The sequence below is a fragment of the Taeniopygia guttata genome, chromosome 2, assembly GCF_048771995.1.
Source record: "Taeniopygia guttata chromosome 2, bTaeGut7.mat, whole genome shotgun sequence".
Taxonomy (NCBI): domain Eukaryota; kingdom Metazoa; phylum Chordata; class Aves; order Passeriformes; family Estrildidae; genus Taeniopygia; species Taeniopygia guttata.
Genome location: NC_133026.1, coordinates 105629552 through 105648503, shown reverse-complemented (window position 1 = coordinate 105648503; position 18952 = coordinate 105629552). Strand labels below are relative to the sequence as shown.

General features: G+C 39.7%; 1 protein-coding gene across 2 annotated transcripts in view; it reads right to left on the bottom strand.

Moving 5' to 3' along the window:
• Positions 1–18952, bottom strand: part of LAMA3 (laminin subunit alpha 3) — a 107422-nt gene that overhangs the window by 36627 nt on the left and 51843 nt on the right. For both annotated transcript variants that reach the window (XM_030266093.4, XM_072924575.1), the window contains exons 28-40: positions 18113–18210; positions 15041–15206; positions 14481–14607; positions 13538–13677; positions 13064–13179; positions 12333–12544; positions 11320–11524; positions 10550–10694; positions 9636–9776; positions 8113–8277; positions 5344–5445; positions 4285–4368; positions 3153–3383 (exon numbers count right to left, since the gene is read on the bottom strand). In XM_030266093.4, coding sequence (XP_030121953.4) covers positions 3153–3383; positions 4285–4368; positions 5344–5445; positions 8113–8277; positions 9636–9776; positions 10550–10694; positions 11320–11524; positions 12333–12544; positions 13064–13179; positions 13538–13677; positions 14481–14607; positions 15041–15206; positions 18113–18210 — 1932 coding nt within the window. The remainder of the gene's footprint in view (positions 1–3152; positions 3384–4284; positions 4369–5343; positions 5446–8112; positions 8278–9635; positions 9777–10549; positions 10695–11319; positions 11525–12332; positions 12545–13063; positions 13180–13537; positions 13678–14480; positions 14608–15040; positions 15207–18112; positions 18211–18952) is intronic.

Genomic DNA, 18952 nt, shown 5'->3' with positions numbered 1-18952 from the left:
GATGTAACACAACACACAGTGGTCTAGTTTCTAAGTACAGGCTTGCCCTGGAGACTGGGGAAGCATGAGAAGAATGTTCCAACTATTGAGGGCACAGGAGTAGGAGCACAGCCTGTCAGATCACAGTTGGATTTTAACAAGCAGCTGAACCAGAGGGACATTCTGAATGAAGAAAGAGACATCAAGTTTGTTCACCTGCAGCAGGGAGGTAGTAACAAATATGTTAAAACCAGGCTCTTGCTTGGCATGAGCAGGGAAATTAAGCCCTTTTGCATACAGATCAAAAATTCACGCCCATCATCCCCTGGAATACTCTAGGCACACCAACCACACTAAACATGACTGGTCATCAGTCTGTCCTTCCTATTCTGTAGCTCTTTTCCCCTAGGAACTAATCTGGTGTGGTGCAAGGAGGATCAAAGGCTTACAGAAGCAGGGAAAAAGCCCTGCTCCCCACGAAGCCAGCACCTCCCAGGTTCCTGCCTCCAGCAATGTTCTTGTGAGCTGCACCTATGCCTTGCCTCTGCCTCACGGGCAGGGACTGGCCCCAACAACACGCAGAAAACAAGCGACAGTTGAACTCTAAAGCCATAAATCTTTCCTTATAGTAAGTACACCACCAAGAGTGACAGAACCAATCTGAAGAGCAGAGGGTCTGTGGATGGTGTCACAAATCACATTCCAGTGGTTGGAGGGATAAGTATTTATGCGGAGGCAGGATTAACCAGAGAATTTTTCAATGATAGAACTATCACAGGGAAAAAAAAATAGCCATCTCTCGCAAAGCAGATTCCAAAAGGAATATTGAATTACTGCTGTTGAAACAACAATCACTACTGGCACCTTTGCCTTTTCTACATGCAGGATAACTAAGGAAAAAAAAAAAGTATGCAAGTTACTTATACCATCAACAGCTTTGAATACTGACTTCAGTGTGAGCTAGGACTAAATTTAGAATAGACAGTTGAAGCTTTTCAGACACATTTTTTAAAGGGTGAATATTTTCACTGAACAACAGGGAGCCAATATACACAGCTTTGGAAGAAACCAGGGCCTGAAATACATTAAACAGCATGACTAAGTAAAATATATGCTCTAATGCATATACATTTTATTTACTTAAAGTCTCTTTTTTGAGAGAAAAATAAATCAGGCATTTTAAAAATACATCTAATTGCATTTGGAAAAAAATCTGTACAGTCTTTTGTTTTTCTATTTATGCTGTCTTTAAAATGACACATTTGGAGTATGTGGGCACTTTGTTTTTGAAGCAGCATTTGTGATTCCACAAAAATGATAAATTGATTCCACATGAAGATGAAGCTCCAGGCACTTTCAAGTGCTTTTTAGGATCATTGTTTTCAAGTAAACAGCAATTTAAAACAAACCTCTTGTACACAATTTTGTTAGTAAAGTACTTTGAGACAAAAGATAAATCTTCTCATTACTTCTGTATTAAGTAATATAGAAGTTGTTACCAAATCAGTTCATTTAAAAACAAAGTGAAAGAAGGAAGGAAGGGAGGAAGAAAAAATAAGATTACCTCTTTTGGATAAAAATCCATTTGAACTTGTTGCCACTGACTCCTCTCCTGAAGATGGGGATTATAGAGCCTCTGCTGTATATCTTGTGCTAGACAATGCCCAAAGGACACTAAAGTGACAACCAGCCATCCTACATTTCTTGGCCTCTGTGCTTGGGCCATCATTTTACTTTGGCTCCCCTGTGAACATTTGCTGCTCTCCCTTTGGTGCTCACTGCTCTTTCTCTTATTACGCCCCCTTCTTCTCCAGCTTCTGACTCAGATTAATGAGGTTCTGCGCCGGGATGGGCCCCACCTTTATCCGTGAGTCAAATCGCTCAGCACACAGCACTATTCCTAAGGTTAACAAGTAACTCTGCAGTTCCTGTAGCTCAATATATACCTAAGTCGGGGTGTGGCAGGCATCACCTCCTCCCCACCTAAGGCAGCCAGACAGAGCTTGGTGATTAGAGCAGTAAATCACTGCCTGAGTAATGCTGCATAAACATACAGGGCTTACAAACTTCCCCATGAGTGTCTTGATCACTTCCTTCGGCTTTGTATTTTCACCAGGTTTCACCATAAAAAAACCACCAAAAGCTTAGTTTACTAAGGCAGTATGTTAAAAGCAATGGGATGGCAGTAGAATTTTCAGTCAATGCTCATAAATTTGTGTGTGGCACAGAGGAACACAAGTGTGAAAAAATAAAAAATATTTCCAAAATTGTTACTCTATAGATGATGAATTAGCTGCCTTGAGCAGTGGATGCACACACAAAATGTAAGCCTGCCATACATGGTTTTGTTCAGTCTGTCTGCAGCTGCTCCAGCCTGGATATTATTCATTCATTCTCAATTCAAAAAGGTTTTGCAAGGTTAGTACAGCAATTGCTACTTTATGGTAATGCTTAGCCATTTTCTGAGAGTAATTCCTCATATTTTGTGCACTTTGTACACTCCTTATCTCTCTGGTGCTTTATTTTGTTGCATTGAGTGCTTACACATGGCAGTCGCCAAGCTCTAAGCTAAGTAAAGCGACAAGCAAAAGAATTACACTACAGAAACTGCATCAGGAACAGGATATACAGCTGTAGTTCCAGTCTTTGGCTAACAGTATTATTTTGCCAAGTCTACGCTATCTTTCATAAACATATCTCTAAATATTTTTTGCAAATATGTTAATTTCAGATTTCACATGTTTTTCTACACAAACAGCATCCTGAATTATCTGGATTCAGGCTACTTCCCTTGTACCCTGCTAAGACAAGAAATACCAGGACTCTTCTCTACTGTGTATGGTCTCAGACTTCAATTAAGTCAATTCTGACCTTCTCTCTAGTAAAGTAAGAGATTATTCAGCCCCTCAGAGGGCATAATAGAAGAATCCCTCTTTATAGTGCCTTACATATGCAAAATTGCTTTTGCAGCTCCATAAAAGCAATCACAAGTAGAATAACCGCACCGTGCTTCTTAGACGATGAAAGCACTTGAGCCATTGAAAGTGCATAGGCTTACAGGAAGCACACTTAATTGCTTTAGCAACCACCCTGCTCTTCTAACTAACCCAGTATGTATAGCTGTAGGCAAAAGACAGAAGTAATGGCACAGTATGGAGGCGAATGTTTCCTACCTGGCATGAGTCACCGGCGTACTCCGGCGGGCAGGCGCACACCTCCACGCTGTGCGCGATGCTGCCGCTGCCCTCACTGGTGGCCTCCTCCAGCCCCACCTCGCCAAGCGTCAGGCGCTGGGTCTCCGTGAAGTACAGGGCCCGGATGTGCAAGCCATCCAGCCTGGACAGGATGGTCATCAGCTCTTCTCGGGATACCAGCTTACCGCTGACGGCGTGCCTGAAGCTGCCCTGCACATTAAGGGGTGCAAAATGAGCACAGCGCTGCAGCTGCTTGAAAGAGTAGTTTCAAAGACCAGAGGATAGAAAAAGGGAGAAATCACCCATGGAGCAGGCTTGTCTAGTGCCATCTGGTGTGGGGTAATAGAGTCCAGGAGAGCAGATGCACAATGGGTGTGAAAAATAATGAGCATAAAGAAAGGGATGTAGCTTTGACTGTGCAAGGTAAGTATGGCTTCAATGTATTAAAAAGTGAAGAAGCCTGTAGCTTCTTATCCAGTCATCCAAATTTCTTTGAGGTATCACCCACCAAACCATAAAAATGTCAAGGAAAATGCTTTTGTTTTTAAGAATAAGTGAAGTCTTAGAAACCAAATCTTTCAGGGCTTTCTTGCTGCTAATAAACACATCATTTTTGAACATGGAATTTGGCTTGAAGAAACATCTGCTTTGCCTGAATGTTAAATAAATTACCCTTCTGAGCACAGGTTTAAGGTAGGAATAATCCCTGCTGAATTCACCTACTTGAATGTTGGACACCGCATTCTAAACTAGAACCTAGACACCAAGGAAAACAGATAACAATTCATTCCATCCCTATTAAGTACAGTCTGTGGCTGCAATGAATCACCTTCTATTGAGGACTGATTCAGCATTACTCCATTGGCCCTGGAGGGAATGCTAAGGGCTACATTGGACAAGATGCCCAACCCAGAGGTGCTAAAATTAGGTGTTATGAACCAGAATATGGCAATAAAAAGAGATAAAAAATGGTCTTTAGATTGAAGTTCTACAGTGTTTAAGTTTATATTCCTTACTGTTACCTAGTATTCGGTATTTCTGCACATATTCTGCATGTGTCTATTTTTATGCAACTCTGGAAGGAAAAGGATATTCCTTTTTCAGTTCTTACCTCAACCAGCTGCACTCGGCCATAATATTGACGATCAGGCAATGGGTTGTTGGGATCCATATAAACAACTTCCATTTGTTTGCCCTATGTGAGAATGAGGATATAACATTGATGTTCCACTACTTTTTATGGGAAAGTGTTCAGATGCAATAAAATTTGGTGAAGCATGTTAATCCTGTTGTTTGGGGAATCAAAACTGAGTAATACTAGGAACACTATATGTCTTTTTCTCAGGAAATTGGTATAGTGAGCACTGTGTTCTGGTGCCAGCAGGGTTTTCAGTGCTTTTGCATATTAACAACCTTGCTTTCTAGTAAAACATCAAGAGAATCAAATTAATGCTGATCAACTTTCAGAGGAACTAGTTATTACTTTAGAATAAAAATGGGTTTGCATTTTGAAACACTCTTCTTTGCATCCTGGTGCACCAACAATTATGGGTATTATGGCAGCAGTTTATGAGGCACATTTCCCATAAGAATCCTAGAGCATTCAATTGGTATTTCTGATGGTGTGAGGAAACAAAACACCCCCTTGAGAATCTCAACAAAGAGTTAAAAATTTCATTTTTGGCTCTAAAGTGGTTAAATTAAAAACCCGTCAACCTAAATTGCATTTTTATTTCAGTCCCTTGAAGTCTTATAATTATGCTTAGTTTTATGCTGAAAAAAATCTCGCAGAAAATTAGATTAAATTCTCATAAAATCCAGGGCATCTTTTGCAGAGCTGAGGCCATACTTGTTGACAAGTGTGCAATGCACTGATTATTTTTTTTCCACAGGCATATTCTACAGAGAAAATCCTGGTTTATCTTTTTACTTGCTCTGCAAATCAGTTATGCTTAATTATGTGTTACTTTGGCAACAGAGATGTGCTGATGGCTTTGAGCAAAATGAAGCAAAATCACTTTTATAGAAATAGTTACTTGTTTTAGTAATTAAATTCATGTTTTAATAGTTAAGTATACTTTAAGAGCAAAATTTGCCATAGTTGTTAAGTAAGATAAAAATCATGGTATTTGTATTGCTTATAATAAAAAAATAGTATTTTAAAGCTTACTGTTAGTCGTATATCAGGTTTCTTATCCAGAAGAACCATGCCCTCGCTAGGTAAGCCAAAGGATTTCACTTGGTAACTTAGGAAGCCGCCATATGAAGAAAGCTGTAACAAGATACACAATACCACAGATACTTTACTGCACTACTGCTTGATATTAAAGTAAATTTTTATTCCAGTTTATCTCATCTTCCAGCACTATAAATAACACATTTACTCCTTGTTCTCTAGAAAAAATATGAAAATGTTGCTGTTTGGAAGAAGTTACTTTCTATTTTGCTTTCTATTTTTGTGTATCTGACAGATGAGCAGATAATGTATTCTGAAAGGTTACCTGCATCATGGGGTTTTTTTTATACTTGGGTTCACATCACCTATATTGTGGAGAAATCACATGGTTACAAGAATATTGTTCGTCCCCTGACTGTACAGAACAGATTTGGAGCATCAAGAAGAGACATCAAACTGTCAGTGAAAGTGATGGTGACTGTCATAAATAGCCATGGATGAAAAGAAGGCAGACTAAGCATGTTTAAAGCCAGCATTTTCTAAACTTACTGCAAACAGGAATCCAATCAGGATTCCTTTGCTCTATCTTCAGGACAGGATTTCTACTGGTATCAGCCCTGTTGTAAGCAGACTGTGCCTGTAGGCTCAGCTGAAATCAGCTACAGGTGACCACAGGTGGCCTCAAACCCAACAGAACACGGGGCTGCTTTCCAGAACAGACAGAGACAAGTGTCACATGAACCACCTGACAAACACAGCACATCCCTGGGTGCTGCGTGAGGGACTCACTACAAAACACCCTGGGAGCAAAGGAAGCTCCAGGAACAGCCTAGATAGGTTTTGTTCCGTGGATCACAGGCCCATAATTAATGTTATTCTCCTTACCCAACTGCATCATCAAAAGCATCATTTGGAACATTGGCTATAGTTTGCCAACACAATCAAATCACCCTGTATAAATGAATTCTTAAAAAAATAAGGAAATTCAAATTAGATTAGATTTCCTATTTAACATATTTCAGAACTGCATCATTTGAGAGGCTGTTAAATTATTTTTTCTTTTTTTTTTAATAGGACAATATTGATGTTACAAACTAACCTCTGTATTCTGTAGCACAGTATTTATTTTCTAATGTCAAAAATGGTCTGTTAAATAGAATGTTAAAACATGAAAGAAAATGGGGACAATGTGATCTGAATTTCTAAAGTATTCTTAGTTTCTGTACTGCTACACATTTTATATTTGATTTCTTTAACTTTGTAAACAAAAGACAGAGAGAGGAAAGAAAATATATTCTGCTAAATATAAATGTTCCAGTGGAACCAGTTTAAAGGTTTCAGATAATGGAAAACAGTATTTATACCCTCATAATAAAGAAAAATAGCTGAAGTGATCTTGTTCATATTTTCCAAAAGAGATGCTATCACTGGAAGCAGACCAAACCCTGACATTTTCAAAACACAATAACATGAATAATTGGTAAATTTTTGAACTTGCAAAGTCACAGCTAGATATCATTTTGATGGGACTTTCATTACTGCAGTATTGCCTAAAATATATACTCATACACAGTGTGCAGCAAAAGCAGAACCCAAATTGTAACTACTTTATTTGCAGTGCTGTCATTATAAATAACAAAAAGTAATGAAAGGCCTAGGGCCTAGGTAGGTACTGGGACATGTAACATAAGTCAGCACTGATCTTAACAGCTGTGTTTAAAAAGGCTTATTGCCTGCTTTATATCTTGTTATGGAACAACAGAAGTACTTTTGGTGTAACACCACAGAAGATAACGTGTTTTAGCATTAAATTTCTTTCAAAAATAATTTGTGGGTGCTGAAAAAAGAACCTTTATAACACCAACAAAAAGCACCCTCAAAAATTTGCTGTTCACCTCAGATATATATATACACCTCTGAGAATAGGAGAGCAGGAGGAAAAATACTGCTCTAGTCTTTAAAATGAGGACTAGGAGAAACCAAAAATTGTACCATCTTTCATGTCTTAGTGTCTACACCATTTGTTTTCTCTTGTGTGCCAGAAGGATTGCACCTGAAAAGCCTGTGTGCCCTACAACTGGATGGTAAGTATGGGCACTGTCAGAGCTCGAAAGAGGGAGGCTCTGGGCCTGCAAGTCACCATTAGCAAAGTCCCCTGGTTGGTGTGATCCTCAGGCTGAGATGCTGATGCCACTAACCATGAGCAGAAGGCTGCTCCCATGCACGGGTCGACAGAGCAGCAAGCAGCCAGAAGAACACAAAGGGTAGAAAACCAGTTGATGCTCTTCCCAAGCAGCATACCCAAAGCAAAAGGCTGGGGGGCTTTAGTGTGCCACTGAGCACATAATCTGCTTTTGTTCTTTTGGAAATCTGCCCAGGACATACTCTAGAGAATCTAAAGAATTGACAAGCCCTGTGTGTTCTGGGTTTCAGAGCAGCCACACTGGAAAGTTCTACATGTTCTGGGCTTCAGAAAAGCAGCTGAAGGTACCAGCTGCTGGAGACATTGGAGCCATTGAGCTCTTGATCATGCTGTTCACATTAAGACCTGTCGAGCACCAAGCAATATGATTAATTCTGTGTTTTCAGTTAATTTCAAAACTGTACTCTGAAGTAAAATGTTGTGATTCCTGGCATGACAGGTAAGAGAGACAAGTAAAGAGAGAGAAACTTATATAAGAAAAACAATGAGACTCTTTATCAATGACACTGGTGAAAAAACGATTACATGTTAATAAACCAGAAAAGTTAGGTGGCATTTACCTTCTCTCCCAGGTAAGATGGTGGTGCTTTCCAGTACAAATTATGCACAGAAGCTGGCAGTTCTTGAACATCAGCCACCACACTGTTACTGACTGGATTGAAAGTGACTGGAATGTCCATACGTTCATCTACTGCCTCCAAGCGCCAGTTCCTCATATCCACAAACTAATGAAAAACAGAAAGGAAACAAAAGTTTGCCTCATCCTTTATTAAAATGTTACCAGCACCAAGTAATGAGAAGAAATTGTTTAGCCTCTGTAATTCCCTTAGATAAGATCCAGCCTCTTCAGAGTCAGCCTAAAGTCTTTGAACAATGGATATTCCATGGACCTCAAAAGACAGTGAAAATGTGAAGATGAGCCAAAACTACTTGGGATGCAGGCATATCATTTGTCAACTGGAAGCTAAATTCTGTCTTCAGCCACAGGAAGACATAGCCTTCTGGGGGTGACTAGGAATTGTGCACACAAACCTGAGGATATAATTTGGACATGCTTTTTAAAGTCCATTCCAAAATCAAACCAGGTCACTAACACCAAAGACAGAGTTTGCAACAGGTTAACAGTAAGGTAGGGGACATGGCGCAACATTTTAGAGAGGCAGACAATGTAGCTTTATATTCTGCCTCTTTAACACACATTTTATGTTTATGGCTGTTGTTTCATGAAAGACCATGCATCTTTTTTTTATCATTATGCTGGAGGAAAGAGACTTTAATGTGTATGATACACCAGAACAGTTCTGGGTTCTGGTGGATTGCCCTTGACTGGCCAGGGCAAAAAACCAAAAAAATATGCATGTTTTCATGAACAGCTTTTGGTGAGGACAAGTAATGACTAGAAGAAAATTTCTACTGATTTCTTAAGCTACATTTTCGCCTTTTGCTTGTAAACAGTAAAGGGCACAATCTGGATTGCATCTAGTCTGTGTCTAAACTTTAACTAAATTCTTCATCCACCGTTCTTGCTCTTCTCTCTTTTCCTTTCTCTTGCCTTTTTTCAAGCAGCAGTTGCTTTTTTCTTGGTAGTCTTCAGCCATTTTATTCCTCATTTATACTAATAAAACTCTTTGTTTCTCACACTTGATGTCATGTCTCTTTACAGGGAGGGAAGAAGGACAATTTTCACAATCTCTGTAGAATCTGTCACACAGTTCTTAAGACTGCATCTATAATATAGACATGTAAAATGATATGTGCTTATCAAAGCATCTTGAAGGAGATCATTGACTTTAATGATGACATAGAGTTTGAAGATAAAGCAGGCAAGGCCAGCTCAACTTCAGTCCAACTACTAAATTGTAAACAAACAGGTAAGAAGGGCCATTTCTGCTGAACAGCACTTTCAGACTACTCCTAATCTTAAGAAGGCCGTACTAAATCTTCACTTGGAGAATTGCTTGGAGAATATTTCTCATCCTGAAGCTAATAAAATTTACTTTTAACTTTGGAAGAAATCTGGAATTTCCTTAATGGCACAAGTGTAAGTTCATGATAGAAAAGAAAAAAGATCTTTGGTTAGAACCTTGGTTCTACGACGATCCGTGCTGCGACAGCTGCTGGTTGCCCCAAAACAAAAGCAAGGTGTGCATCCCCTGGGGTTAGAAGGGTTCAGATAAAAGGATCCTCGTCTGCAAGTGTCACATGTTGCACCTTCAACATTCTCCTGTTAAGGCATAGTTCAAAGAAATTTCAGTGCTTTTCTTTTTGTTTTGCTGAGGTCCCCAAAACTTCCTGCACATAAAATAAAACTTCTGAAAGAATATATATTTAAATGTATAAAAACAGATGAATGAAAATATGTGGGTGTCTGGATAGACTATATTCCAAATGCAAGTAAAACTGTCTTGGAGGCTATCTTATAAGCTTTCTTTCCAGTGAACCACTGAGTAATAAATATTAGTCAGAGACAGCTGGTAACTTCCTTGCCAAAACCCTCCTGCTGGCTTTTGCAAACCCACAATATAAAAGGTCACTTGTGAAAGTTCACATTTATCACATTTAATTATGCAGATCAGAACAAAAGAAGATTTCCTAGCTATAATGATGTGGTAAAATGTCAACTGACATAATATGGCTAAAAAAAGCATGGGACTTGGTTAAAATCCAAAAGGCAAGATGCAGATGGATAAAGAGGATGTGTGCAGGGTACAGACTGCTTCAGTGATTCAATGGACATCTACTCTGCAGCTCTCTAACATCTTGCAGAAACTAAGACCATGTGTACGACTCACAGATATTGAAGCCATTAAAAATGGTATTTAATGTTGCCATGATCATCTGTGCACATACTGCAAAGTGTGGTGGCTTTGTACAGCTGCGTTTAATTTTTACTGAAAATTTAATGCAAAACCCACTTTATTCACCCCATTATACATTAAATAGTCACTGGCATGCAAATGATGCTTGTGAATGCAGAAGTAATTTGATTTAACTGACCTTGCAAAGACAAATTCCTGTCTGGGGATCACAAACATCTGGTTCTGTTCCATCTCTGTTACAGCTGCATGGCACACAGTTAGGGAAACCGTAAGTTCCAGGAGCACAATGATCACACTGACGTCCTTTTATTCCTGGTTTGCATCTTTATCAACAAACACAGAGGAGAGGGTCAATAAGGGAGGTGGGAATGAAGCAGGGAAGGGAAAATAAAACATCAGGCAGGTGGATGTTCAAAGGGATTGCCCAGCTATGACACAACTTTATGACTCCCACAGAGAAAAAGCAGCAGGTTAGTACTGTTCTCAGAATTTGGATAGTGCGACATTTTAAATGGCCACAGAACTGAGCAGGAATGGATTAGACTCTGAAGGATAAAAATGCGCACAAGAGAATTAGACTTCTGCTGCTATTCAGTGTTTGCAGTGCAGAACTACTCTCTCTGTACACCAAGGCGTAAAACATGGATGTTGAATATAGGTAAGCAGAGCTGGAGGAAGATTTATACCTGGAAAATGTGCTTGGGCATTACTTAAGGCATGCACCTGGTAACAGAAAAATGGGGAATTGCGAGTATATAAGTAATTACAGGGACTTCAATCACCCACAAAGCTTGGGTTAGTTTACAACTGTTCTCAGTGGATAAAATCCATTTTTCTCACACTGAAGAGTGAATAACCTAAATTTCCCATACCCTCTCCAAACACCTGAAAACAGTATCAGAGCAAAACATTCATGCATTGTTTATAACACACATAAGCCAAACTTACTTGCATTGCCCACTGGTTTTATCACATTCTGGGCTTGCCACATCAACAATTCCTTTTTCTGAGCAGTTGCAGCTCTTGCAGCCAGCAAGAGGATGATAGCTGAAGTAATATTTCTCACACACTTCACATTTTGGCTTCACAGTTCGTGGAGGGCAAATGCATTTACCAGTCATATCATCACAAAGACGCTGCCCACAGTTGCATACTAGATCAAAGAAATTGTTCTACAAATCAATCACATCTCATCTTACAACAATCAACTCTTGTTGAATATGCAACAAATACACACAACCTTTATGTATAGAAAACATGACTCTTCTCTCACTAGTTTAAAGTTCAGGGTCATAGAAACCAACTATGTGACGGCAAAAATAGTTTCAAAGAGCAGGTTTAGTGCTTGGCTCTTTTCCACAGATTGGTTGATGAACTTCACCGCAGACATTGTTTATCATTTGCCAAAACTGCCAAGGATTCATTTTGGCATCAAGGGCACCACTTTTATAAAGCAATGTTTATAAACATCAAGTATAGTATCTATGAAAGCAGCTGAGGACTGTGGGTGTAATCTATATATCTGTTGTTATCATTAACATCAGAATATGAAGAATTAGGAATGCTGTGTCTTTGCTCATCTATGGAACAGCTTGAAGGTGTAAAATGGGACGAAACATTAACAACTTGGAAATGATTCAGCAGTCAGCACAGAAAAAAATCCATTTCACTGGAATAGTGGCAATATGGATTTTAACCAGTTCAGCTGTAAGCCTACTATACCTGATCAGACAACACATGCAAAGTCTCACTTCACCACAAGCTAGGTGTGCTTTAGGGGAATGGGATTTTCTCTGCCTTAAACTGGAAGCTATGCTATGGTGAAGCTAAAACAGCCTGACTAGCCTCTCCCAGGATCAGGCTCTACAAAGAAAAGTCAGGCTGCAGTACAGCTGCAGCAAATTCAGAGGATTAAGCAGGCAGCCAGGTCAGGATCTGAAGGAGTGCGAGCACATACTCACGCTTGCAAAATGGGAATCCATAGTAGCCGGTTTGGCATCGGCTGCACTGGCGACCGATGACGTTGGGCCTGCAGACACACTGCCCTCCCAGGGGGCTGCACGCAGGGCTAGCGGCACCTGCGCTGTGGCAAGCACATGGCAGGGCTCCGTTGTTGTAGAAAGCCACCAGTGACCTTGCAGACTCCTTACAGAAGGCCGATGATCGTTCTGGGCTATTTACATTGAAATATAAATCATGTAAGTGCTGGCACTCAGGATTGTTATGACAGTGTTTTGCAGTGGTTCAGTAAATTAGGGTTCTGTCTTTCAAACAGTTTGACATAAAGATGGCATCAGCACACATGCAAGGATATACTTTAATTAAATTGGGTGAATAGCTTTGAACATGCAGGTAAGAGGTTTTTTTTCACAGCAAGTGTGTATTAGTTGTATCAGTTCAGACATGCCAAGCAAAATACCAAATACCAAAGATGGAAATACCAAAGACAGGAAGATGACGTGGATTTTCCTCTTTTGTACTGTGAGCAATAAAGCTCTACCTTTACATTGCATTTGCAATAGAAAGTCATGGAAAAATGACTCATGGAAATACAATGGGCTAGCATAAGCCATGAAAAGCATTTTAATGTAGCACAATTATAGGGATTTAAGACAGCTCTTTAATGCAGAGTTAAAGTAATATTATTCCCAATTTGTTGTCAATGTTCAGTTTTTTAGGAAGTGATGCTTACTCAATATAAAAACTGTTTCCTCCACATTGGCTGATAAAATCAAATGACTTGTCCACTGTCTTTTTGTCAAGAATTTTGTAACTGTAGGTGTCTGCTGGAACAACTAAGATATTTTCCTTAAAACAATAAGAAAGCTAAATTGTACATTTCAGAGAAAAACAAAAAGATACAAGCTAAGGCATTTACATATTTAAATGTTGCTTCATTATACATTCTGGATATTTTCAAGCTTTTAAGATTTTAACCAAAAATAAGAAAATAACTGCCATCAAAATTGTGATGCTACAAGCAGTGTACAACAAAAACTGTGCAGAGATTCTTAAAAATTTAAAATAAAACCAAAAGCAGTGTGAAATATCTTAAAAATCTGAAACACAATACTAATTTTTTTTGGCTTTTATCTTTGCATCTACCTCTAAATGAATGGTGAAACTGAGAACAACATTTTCAAGTATATTTATGTAACATACACACCAGAACCAGCATTCTTCCATCTGGTATCATCACTGTAACAGAGACCATGGGTTCAGAAATGTCAAACTCAATTTGGTTTGCTGCAACCACCTGAACCCGACAGCCAGAAGTATGAGGGCAGAATGAAGCATTGAAAGTACCTAGAAGAAAAAAATATATTGGGTTTATGTGAGAAGGTTTTGGTTGCAGGGGGCTACTGGGGTGGGTTCTATGAAAATCTGTAAGAGATTTCTCCCATGTCCCACAGAGCCAATCCCAGTCGGCTCCAAGAGAGACCCAAAACTGGCCAAGGCTGTGTCTGACTATGGCAGCATCTCTGGAATAACATATTTAAGAAAGGGGGAAAAAACCAGCTCAACAGCAGGTAAAGTCAGAGAGAGGAGTGTGAACATGCAGGAAAAACAACTGTGCAGTCACTGAAGCCAGTGAAGAAGGAAAGCTCCAGGTACTGGAGCAGAGATCCACCTGCTGCCCCTGGAGATCTATTCAAGAACACGTGGATGCCCAAATGGGTTCTGTGAGCCTCTGGGAATTCCACACTGGAGCAGGATCCTAGCAGGCCTTGTGACCCCATGGAAGGCACCCACACTGGAGCAGCTAGTGAAGAAGTACAGCCCAGGAGAATGACTCATGTTGGAGAAGTTGGTGGAGGACTGTCTCCATGTGAGCGACCCCACACTATAGCATGGAAAGAGTGTGAGCAGTCCCTCGCTGAGGAGGAAGGATCAGAGACAACCTGTGACAAACTGAGTACAGCCCACATTCTCTGTACCCGTGTGCCACTCAGTGGGAGGAGTTGGAGAAATCTGTGAGTAAAGCCAAGCCCAGGAAAAAGGGAAAGGTGGAAGGAAAGTGTTTGAAGCTTTGGGCACCTGGTGTCCATCCAAGGTCAACCCAACACAGCTAAGAAAGGAAAGGGGTTAGGTCAAATTCAGACGCCTACCTGACCACATATGTCCGGCATTCACATGGACTTGCACAGAGAACACTGGGTGTACTGGCTGATAAAAATGTACCACAAATACATATCTGCCCATGTGAGGCACTCTGCCGCTCAAGGTGATCTGGTTCTGGAGAAACAAGAACAGCTCTGGTATTAAATCACAGAATCGCAAAATAGATTTGTTTTGTGAAACATTCTTGGGCTTATCAGCTGTGCTCAGTGCCCCCTACCTGCAGTGAAAGAGAGGGGGCTTCGCATCTCTCAGCAAGTTCAATTTCTTCAAGGAAAATGACATTACAACTGCATGCTCTGTTTGCCTGCCAAGCACATTTAACACTCTTCTGCAGTCTATGAGACTGTTGTGTAGTTCGGAAAGAACCTGGTGTTTGGGGCTTTTTCCCCCTCTATTCCTTATATTGTCTCTGTGGCTTACTCAGTTTGCAACATTTTCATCATATAACATCATCCAGTTTTGATTCTCTTATAGCGTTTCATCTATTTAATTTTATTAAGAACATACCTTGTGACTTGCAAAACAAAGTTTTCAAATGGTGAGGTACCTGTAATGGTGTCAAGGTGACTCCATGAAATGAACCAGCAGGTAAAGTGACACTCAATGGATCATGGAGTATATTCTCCTCTACTTCAGAAATCTTCCCATCTTTGAATGCATCCAAAACCAAAGCTCCTGGTGGAGTTTCAAAAACTGAGGGAATGCATGCTGCACTAAACACAGAACCACAGTAATCATCCTTGGGGCCAGGAGAAAGTTTTAATCACAACAGGAAAAGCTGCTGACTTACAAAAGTCAGTGTATTAGACTGTATTGTAATTGATAATGCAATAACTCCTGTACTTACATGGAGTCTTTGTGAATGATGAGAAAGTAAAGGAAAACAAGATGTATGGATTTAACTTCCATAAGAAGGGGAAGTGTGTACACTTTTAATGTATTAACTGATTTTATTTACACAAAATTTCCATAACTTTAAGTTTCAGTGGAAAGAATTTGCTGAAGAGAAGGAAACTTAAGGGAATCAGGATGACTAAAAATTAAATACATTTTTGTTAATCCGGTTAGTTACATTCACCAGAACCTCTACTAATATTGAATTCTCAGTTGTACACATATTTACATAGGTGTATCCTTTAAACATGCAAGTTTTCCCACTGAAGTCAATGGGACTACTTAAGTATTTAGAAGTTAAGTATATGCTCAAATATTTGTAGAACTGGAGCCAAAATAAATAACAGTACTCCTTGAAAGCATCCTTATTAATTCACTGCTGTGTTTAACTATTTCTTCCTTGGCATATTTAATTCTGGAATTGAGAGAAGAATTCTCAAATACTGCAGGATAAAATATTTTTGGGGATTTCCTGGTTGTATTTGTTCACTTCTAGTAAGTACTCAACAGACAATGATTAATCTTTGATCAAGATAGGCCCAGAACTGGAATGGCAAGTATGTTTCAGGGCCAGAACTGAGATGCATTTGCCAGGCCTGTGTAGGAAATCATGTGCAGCATCCACTTATAATACTGTTTAACTGAGCCAAGCCTCTGCATCTTTCAACTTGATGAACTTAAACACTTTCAGGAATGCAAAAATGCTGGCAGATAACAATAAAAACAAAACAAAAACCTACAGTAAACAATGCAAATTTAACAAGAGTTTTAAAAAATACCCAACACAAAACCAAAATCAAATGTGTAAGTTTCTACATTAGTTTTATTTTGCATCATGTTTTTCACCCATCCTCTTTCCCTGTTTTATTCAAAATATAAATGCCTGTATTTACAAAATAATTTTGGTGGAAGGACAAGTATTTTCAGTCTTAGAAAGTGGCTCTCAGTGGTAACACTGAGCAGAAGAATTAAAGCTGTGATTCAATGCTATGCATGGTTGGAAACCAAGCACAGTCACATGTTTTTATCCAATTTACTATACAGATTTTTCTGCTTTCTGTTTCAATTCAATTACAATACAAGCTACAATTTGGAAAACTATTAGACCAATTCACTAATTCTTTTTGCCTTTAAAGTCCTGCAAATGACATTTACTTTTGAGACCCTTCCCACTGCTAGATCAGTAGGAAGAAAGGAGTAGACATCACGAGGCACATCATGGGGAGTACAACAGGCACTGAAATGTAGAGGTCCCTAATTTGGAAGCTGCAGTGACAGTTCCTCTCTGTCCCAAAGAACAAAAGATGGGGAGGGAAAGAGCTTCGACAGGACAGAGGAGGTGCTCTGCGGAACCCAAACCTGACCACCTGAAACGTAAACTTTAAGGCATTTAGAGATTTTTGAAGAGCTAAGATTTTAGTTAGAAATAAGCCTTACTAGAGTTAATTAAAATAATAATAACAAATGAGTAGGCCTTGATGAAGTTAGGAGTTAGTAGTTAACTAATAATTGATTGCTTGTCAGCACAATGTTTAGTTAGCTGGGTTTATAATGAAGAATATAGAAACTGACAAATAGCTTTTAGGAACATAAGACAATTGTGGACCTCCTCTGTTCCGAAACCAATTGAAGACAAGGAATGGGAGTTCTACCAAGAGTTCATTTGTCATACTTGCATTGAAAAGGTAGAAAGGTCAGAACGAGGAAGACTTCATTTACTTCCTCATTTTGGGACCCCTCCCCATGAAAGGGACCACCGACCCATTTCAAGGGACAAACAACGCATGCTTAACAGCTTTTGGAGTGATTAGCATATGAAGCAGGGAATGGGATGTACTAAAATTATGAATTTGTATTTTGTGTATTCAATACTTGTATGGATAAAAAGACTCTGTAATCACCTGGAAGGTGCGATGTGTATTTGGGAACTATCCCGCATGCTGCCCGGTGTCGAATAAACATACACTTTCTAACTTTAAATTGTTAGAGAGTTTTTGTCCATCACAGTTGGATATCGATACTAGATCAATATCCATATTTTTTTAATAAATCACACTGGGAAGGCAAGGTTCAGGTTCAGATCTTCACAGCAAGAGAAGAGCTGTCAGCCTGGATCAACCAAGCAGTGCATGAGTCCCCTAATTACTGGTCCTATAAAGTACGATGGAGAAGAAGGATCAGCTGACATTCCTGTGTGAGGTGAAGGTTAAGGACACACATACCCTAAGGGCCCCACAACGACCAGGAAAAGGGAATGGCTTGTTTGGGAAGCAGGGTTGAGTAATTTGATGCTGCCAAATTGTGTCTGAAAGGCCAGTCACATCCCACACCTAGTGACAAATTAAAGCCCTTTTGGTACAGCTGAAGCACTAACATGCTAAAACTCCAAATGGAGCAATAAGCATTTCAGGCCACTAAAATAGGAGTGCTTTTCAAGCTTGGATGCCGGTTGTACTGGATGGCATGTGAAAGATACATATTTTCTTACACATCAGCACTGGGTAGCTCAGATGGGCCAGGAAAAGGCTGTTATCAACAAAATTCTGTGCAAAGACTGTCTAGATTAACACTAAGATTTCAGCTTCTTTACAAAGACTACAGAAGTGGCCTACAAATCACCTGTGACTCATTGAGAAAAGCTTCACTCAGAAGAATTAAAACATCATTTATTCTACCTTTCAAGGCTGTCCTCAGATAATAGGAAGGATAAAATCAAGCAAGTTACCTTCCATCACTGTTACTCCTGTAAGCAGCTATACACTGTACTTTAGGATCCACGTATTCTGGAGAAAATTCTTCAGCTGATATAATGCAAACCTTGTGCTGAAAAACAAGCACAAGGCACAATTAATATCAGAAATAACAGGACCAGGCCTGAAACAGGAAGGATGAAGCCTAATTTTAGCATAGGGAGATATGTGCCCAAAGCCATGTTCTGTTGTGGACCTCCCACAAGATTTCGGATCCCTTTACCTCCCTGCACCTCAATGCCTCAGGGTTAAATAGTATTTTTCTGTCCTTGTCAAGGGAATATTGGCTGTTCAGGAGGGAAGTAACTAAAAGGTAAGTATATATGTGTGCTGAAGGGAAAGACAGAAGACCAGATCAAAGGCTGAGAAGCAAGGCAAGGAATGTAGAGAGGTAGGAGGGAAAAGCCCTTAGAGACTTTTGGACCCTGGTGGAACTCCCAGACTTTCTCAAATAAAGGCACAAACTCTTGCTCGTGAAAAGTCCATGGGACTGACTTTCAGTGGCACCAGGATTTCTCTCCCAGGATTCAGAACTCATTTCAAAAGAAACAAGACCTCATATGGGATTTTTTATTTTAATGAAGAGTAGGTATGAGCAAATGAATCTGGTAGTCCTGCTGTATCCATGGTGGTAAGGACATAAGGAAAAGCATTGGAGGTGGCTCCCATTTGCCTCTCTGCTCTGCATGAAGGGAACACACAAATGCCTTTAACCCCAAAACTGCTGCCATTGACTTCATGATCAGTGCCTACATATCAGGAGCACTTATTTTCCCCTTTCCCATCTTTCGCTAAGTGCAGCCTTTACAATTAAA